We start from the raw sequence: 6,000 nt of genomic DNA, 5'->3' as shown, positions 1-6,000 counted from the left end.
TGACCTTACAAGCCATCATTGAGAAGGCCTGCCACCGCTCAACAAAATTTTACTGTTGTTTGTTATCTTTCACAAAGCCTTCGACTCTATTCCTCCCGTGGCTCTCTTTCAACGTCTTAGGGACATTGGGATCTCAGAGATTCTCCTTATAACTATTATGAGGTTATACGAGTGCGTTGTGAGCAGATTCAGGACTCCATAGGGCTTCTCTGACCCTATCCAAAGCATTATCGGGGTGAAACAAAGTTGCCCTCTCTCCCCCACTCTCTTTGGCATCTACACCGACGAGCTTGAGGCATTTCTCCATGAGTGCTCACTCCCTAGCAATGGTTGTTACTTACATCAGGCGTTGTTACTTACATCAGGCGTTGATCTCTATTCTCTTATTTGCTAATGATGTGATTCTCCTAGCTTCTTCCCGCGATGATCCTCAATGACTCCTTGATGGCTTGGCCTCTTTTTGCGACTCACGTGAGCTAGTTGTAAATCTGGTCAAGACTCGAGTTATGGTCTTCAATTGTTTGAGGACATCACACCTCCATTTTTACTTCTAGGGCACTGAGATCGAGATTGCATCTTCATATACTTACTTGGGGATTAAGTTTTGGGACCTTGGTTCAACCTGAGACCAACTGTGCAACCCAGAGTCAACAAGGGGCTCGACTCCCTTGCTATTCTTGAGCAACAGTGCTTTCAACACCACTTCCAGGACACGATGACTAAGATGTCCCTTCTTGACTCCCTGTGTCAAGCTGACTGTCCTCTATGGCTCTACTATTTGGGGCCCCTCCCTCTTGGAGTTTGACTGGGCCTCTGTTGAGAGAGTCCAAACTCTTTTCCTTCGGCACATTACTAGATATCACTGGTCCACATTGCATAGCATCTTTCTGGCAGAGTTTGGTGCTCACCCTTTTAGATTGGGGACCATCTTTGATTTAGTTTAGCTTCTTCATTGGCTTCGAAGCTTCATTGATTCCTCCGATGATCGTCATAGATATTCCTACTTGGCTTACTGTTCCTCTATGGAGGTTGCGGGTTTGGACTCTGGTTGCAGGTCTTGTTGCTGGTACACCCAATTCTCTGCCCTCTTGGGCTCGATTGGTATTAGTTTGGATCGTCTTCCCCCCTTTCAGTTTTCTCTGGATGCTCCAACCCATCTTCTTCCACCTCAACGGGAGTTGAATGAGCATGTTAGACTTGACATCTACAGACAATATGTTATCATGACCTAGAGGAATCCCCCATATGGGCTTCGCTCATGTATGGCCTTCTATGCTGAACACTTCCTTGATATCTAGGGCAGGATCATCTTACACCCTTGGTACCTCACTTGTCATTGGACTCACGCTCTTCGCATCTCCTTGGGATCTTTTAGAGTGGGATCTCAGCGGCTACATATTCAGACTGATTCCTAGATCGACAAGGAGGATAGGATTTGTCGACTTTGTGACCTGGGGAGGTTGAGACTGAATCTCACTTTATTTTTCGTTGTCCCATTTACTATGAGATCCAAGGGAGATTCTACTATTTGTTTAGAGAGTGTCGGTCTCTTCCCTCATTCTTCAGATATATTGACCAGCACTATCTTGCACTCTACCTTCAAGTGACCATGTGGCTTTGCGAGCACACTATACAGCTCCAGCTTTGCTCGACATCGACCCCTACATAGCTCATCACCTCTTTCTTCAGTCCTATAGTCCCTGCCCAAGGATTGAAGCAACCTCCCTCTACTATCTCGATTCATACCAGATCTGTGAGACCCCGTAGAGATCACACTCGATAGCGACCTTCCAAAGTACTTGACTGCTCTAGTGCCCACCTTTCCATTTTGGACTACTTCTCACCTGTGAGGAGTTCTTAGTTGTTTTTATTCCTTTTCTTAGTTCTTTTGTTGTTTTGCTTTCCCGTTCTTTCTGCGAACACTATTTGGTGCTCCCCCTTGTTGGCATTTGCCCTTTGTATTGTTTCCAGTCCCTTAAACCCTCGTTGGTCTCTTGTTGGACATTAATAAATTTATCTTATCTTATCTTATCTACTCATTTCTTGTGAGTCCTTTTATGTCCTCTTCTCACTAGTAGATTTAATGCAAATAATATTTCCTTTTCTTATGTTGAGTTGAATTGTATCTCGATCCTATTTATTCCAATAGTATGTTTCTGTGATGATGCCACAAGTCTTAGAGCCTACTGCTCCATATGAATACAGTAGAAATTGAGTTATACTCGGTGGTACCATGTGATTTTCTAGTTAATATTTATATGTACTTTGGATTTCTCAATTCCAAAACAACCCCATATCATTTCCAGTCGATATAGTTGCTTCTAATTGTTTATTAGCTTTGGTTAGTTTAAATGTTGATTGAATTATTATTTTGAGTGTGTCTGCAACATGGGTTCTACTGTCGCTACATTAGTTCTCTGTGATAGTCACGATTTGAACTGTCACTCATAATAAAGCTATGGGTTACGATGAAGTTAGTTTTGATTCTCTTCTATTGTTTAACAATAATTATAATTCCTTCACAAATGATGACAGTTATAAATAGTCTTTCCTACATATAGAATTTGCATGGGCCACAATATGTTTTCAAGGACTCCTGTCTAACTTAATTTCCTTACCCTTCTTACATTTTTGTTACAATATATGAATTCTATCCACAAGAGTCTATGTGATGGTACTTTGAATCTTCTTCTTGTCTAGTTTGTCATGCCGGCTATTTTTGAATCAATGATTCTCATTTGCTAGATAGGATGCCACATTTGTATCGGATGAAGATTGCATCTCTTGCTTGTTATTGGTAAATGTTATAATAATAATATACTTTTTGTTTGATCATTTCTCTGATCTTATATCCTCCTTCTTGAATTAGTTGATTCTTGTGTCTACTTGCTGACCATTTCTTATAGATTCTTCTGAGAATAACCTTCCAATTCTTTTTCCTCCATACCCAATAGTCTCTATGGATCTCAAAAGAGAGACAATATACATTTGCAGCCTTCTCTAATACCATATTACATAACATGGATCATGTCTGCAAATGCAATTATATTGTCATTGTAATAGATATGCTCCAGATGCAGATTTGGATCTCACATAAGTATGAGAAAAGGAGAAATGTCTCCAAGGTTTAAACATTATAAATTAGTATAAAATAGTATAACTAACCATATATATATATAGGAATATTTATATTATCATCAATAATGAAACTCATGATCATATCAATCTAACTGTTATAACTACAGACTTTACGAACCTTACTAACTTGTCATGTTGAGAAATTTCATCACAACATCATGTTGAGTGAATCCATGATGAAAGGTGATTGTGACTTTTGCAGACTTGTCATTCCATGACGTCACATTGAGTGTGTCTGTGCTGAAATTTGACTGTGATTTTTGCAGGTTTTCATGTTTAGTGATTCCATGGTTTTTTATGATTAGATTTTATCATTGACATTTTGATTACAGCCTTTTGTGACTATTTAGCTAAAGATCTCTCTCTTGCTAAGAGTGAGTGTTGGAGATTGTAGCTGCAATAGAGATCTTTATCTCTAGGCGTTAATACCGTTGTGGTCACCTTCAGCTGAAAAGGACATTTGTGTTAATTTGTAATATTAAATATTAACACATCTGTCATTTAACATGTGTTGAGGTATGGAAATACAAAGAATTGTATTTGAAAATAAGGAGTCATATTTGGGAAAATCATGAGATCTTCGGTTGTAATGTGAAGAGTATCTCTGTGTTATATATATTGCTTCAAGTGAAAGGACATTACATACGAACATTTTCTTATCAATAAAATGCTAATTTATTGTGTGCCTGGATTTTTCCCTTCATTTTGGAAGGGGTTTCTCAGGGTAAGTATATGTTATATCTTGTGTGTTTTCCTTATTGTTGTTTATCATCTATTTTCTGAGGATTATCTTTAACAGTGTTTACAGACATACATATGAGTACACATGTCAATCATGTTCATCTGTTACAGGTGGTAATATTTTTGAACTTCCACAAATTATTCTGCAAAGATCTATCAACACTTGTCATCTTGTGCATATCCCTGGAAGGAATTTCTATTACCATTACTGATTAAACTTGTATTCTTAATATACTTATTTCTGTATTTCAGAAATCAGATACACACAAAGCAAAACAGACCTTCATCTTTAACAAATGTGAACAAGAAGTCATCCATGACATATCATCTGAGTTTAACAAATATAAAGAGGGTGTTTTCATTGGACTATACCAAGTATATGTCAGTGGACAATTTTTTGCTTGCATTGATTACATTAGAAGGTATATACAAATATGTCCCCATTTAATAAATTAATAATTAGCTATGAATAAGTACAGTATGGTGGAAATTACCATTTATAATTACACGGGCTTTTAAATTGAGGCTTCAATAGTCAGGTAAGAAAGGAAGTCTGGAAACAGTGGTACCTGATGTCCTATTGACATCCACATCTTCCAAGGAGTTTTCATGTCTTTCTTCCATGTTCATATCTGAAATATTGCTTCTTTTAGAGCTATCATTTAGTGGTAGGACTCGAAGTCTTGAGCTTGACTCTGCGCCTGCCTTCTCTGCTGTTAATTTGTAATTCTCTACGAGCCTCATTTGAAGGGCTATAATTTCAGAACATCTTGGAAGAAGCTCAACAGGCTGCCCCTTGGGAATTACAATATCTTCAATGGCTAGTCTAGCCTCCTGATAAACAAGAATAAATTAGAAACCTATTTATTTAGAGAGGTATTGATTCTACATCATGGTATTATAAACTATAATTCTACAAGGTCAATTAAAATTCCTAATATGTTCTAAAGCAATATATTAATTTATTAAATCATGTCACTATGTGATATCAATTTGTCTGTTCATCATGGTTAAGCCCAAGAGGTCCTTGATAGTAAGGTTATTCATGCTTCTGGTATCACAAACATAGAACTGATGGGTTGACCAAATGGCAGGTTCTGTTGATGTTGGATATGGAATCAGTTAGTATTACTATCTTCAGAGTTACTTGTCTGCCAGCCTTGCACTCTACATCTTTGTAGAGGTTTCCTGAGGTGCTGTGAATAAACATTATGTGGTGGTTGATGATGTTTGTTATGTTTTCCACAAATAGAATATTGTTTGTGATTAAATGGTTAGAGCAGATCGCTGCACTTCCTTTGCAAGAACCTGTGGTCCACCCTTTGTTGGTAGCACAGATATCTGAGTGGTGAGAAGCATAATTATTGATTTTGTAAGCCTGCTGTTATAGGGATGCAGAAGGGCAAGAATGCAGTAGTTATCCATATTAATAAATATGATGAAATTTAAAGGAAATACTCTTGAGCCTTATTATCTCTAATTTTAAGATTTAATTCCACTGGTAACTGCTTATCTACTTAGAGATTTAGACAGATGTGAACACATGTCCCCATCATTTAAACTGAAGTATATAGATAAACCAAAACATAACATAGATTCCAAGAGTGTTATCTATCACCCTTGATGATGAGTCGTTCCAAAATTCCAGTGCAAGAGATAATAATGGTATCCAAATTTGGAGTGATCGTAAAAATGTTTTTCCTTTGATTAAAACTTGAAAATCCAATTTCATATGAGCAATCTACACCATGAACCAAGACCAAAGTCCTATCTTCTTTTGTGCAAAGTGGATAATCAAACAATCCGCTGGATCCAACCATGGAAGTTCTTCATTTATTTACAATCCATTTGCAGATAGTTTTCGGACAGAAAGATGTCTGAATGGACAAATCAGCACCGTCTCCTTGAGCTTCCAAATATAACGTTCAGCATTTCCACTACTACTCATAAATCTGGTGAAAAGCATTTTTGCTCCTATGATTTCTACATTGTAGAATAAGCATCACCTGAGAATCTACTCCCAAATCCCTCCAGTTCTTGAGGTTGATAATAAGTTCCTGGGTTTCAACAGACTTCCCACCCCCGGTTTTGTCTCATTCTTATCAGTATGTCTGTCCCCAT

The 6,000-nt window shown here is 37.6% G+C and overlaps 1 protein-coding gene across 1 annotated transcript in view; it reads right to left on the bottom strand.

Moving 5' to 3' along the window:
- Positions 1-4,208: 4,208 nt before the first annotated feature.
- Positions 4,209-6,000, bottom strand: part of LOC149550329 (protein SEEDLING PLASTID DEVELOPMENT 1-like) — a 215,964-nt gene continuing 214,172 nt past the window's right edge. The window contains exon 9 of the mRNA XM_089793382.1: positions 4,209-4,713. Within this exon, the coding sequence (XP_089649508.1) occupies positions 4,408-4,713 (306 nt within the window). The 3' untranslated portion in view covers positions 4,209-4,407. The remainder of the gene's footprint in view (positions 4,714-6,000) is intronic.

Source organism: Cupressus sempervirens, chromosome 7, assembly GCF_028749045.1.
Source record: "Cupressus sempervirens isolate cs-2001-9-10 chromosome 7, ASM2874904v1, whole genome shotgun sequence".
NCBI classification, from domain to species: domain Eukaryota; kingdom Viridiplantae; phylum Streptophyta; class Pinopsida; order Cupressales; family Cupressaceae; genus Cupressus; species Cupressus sempervirens.
This window is presented reverse-complemented; position numbering and strand designations above follow the sequence as displayed.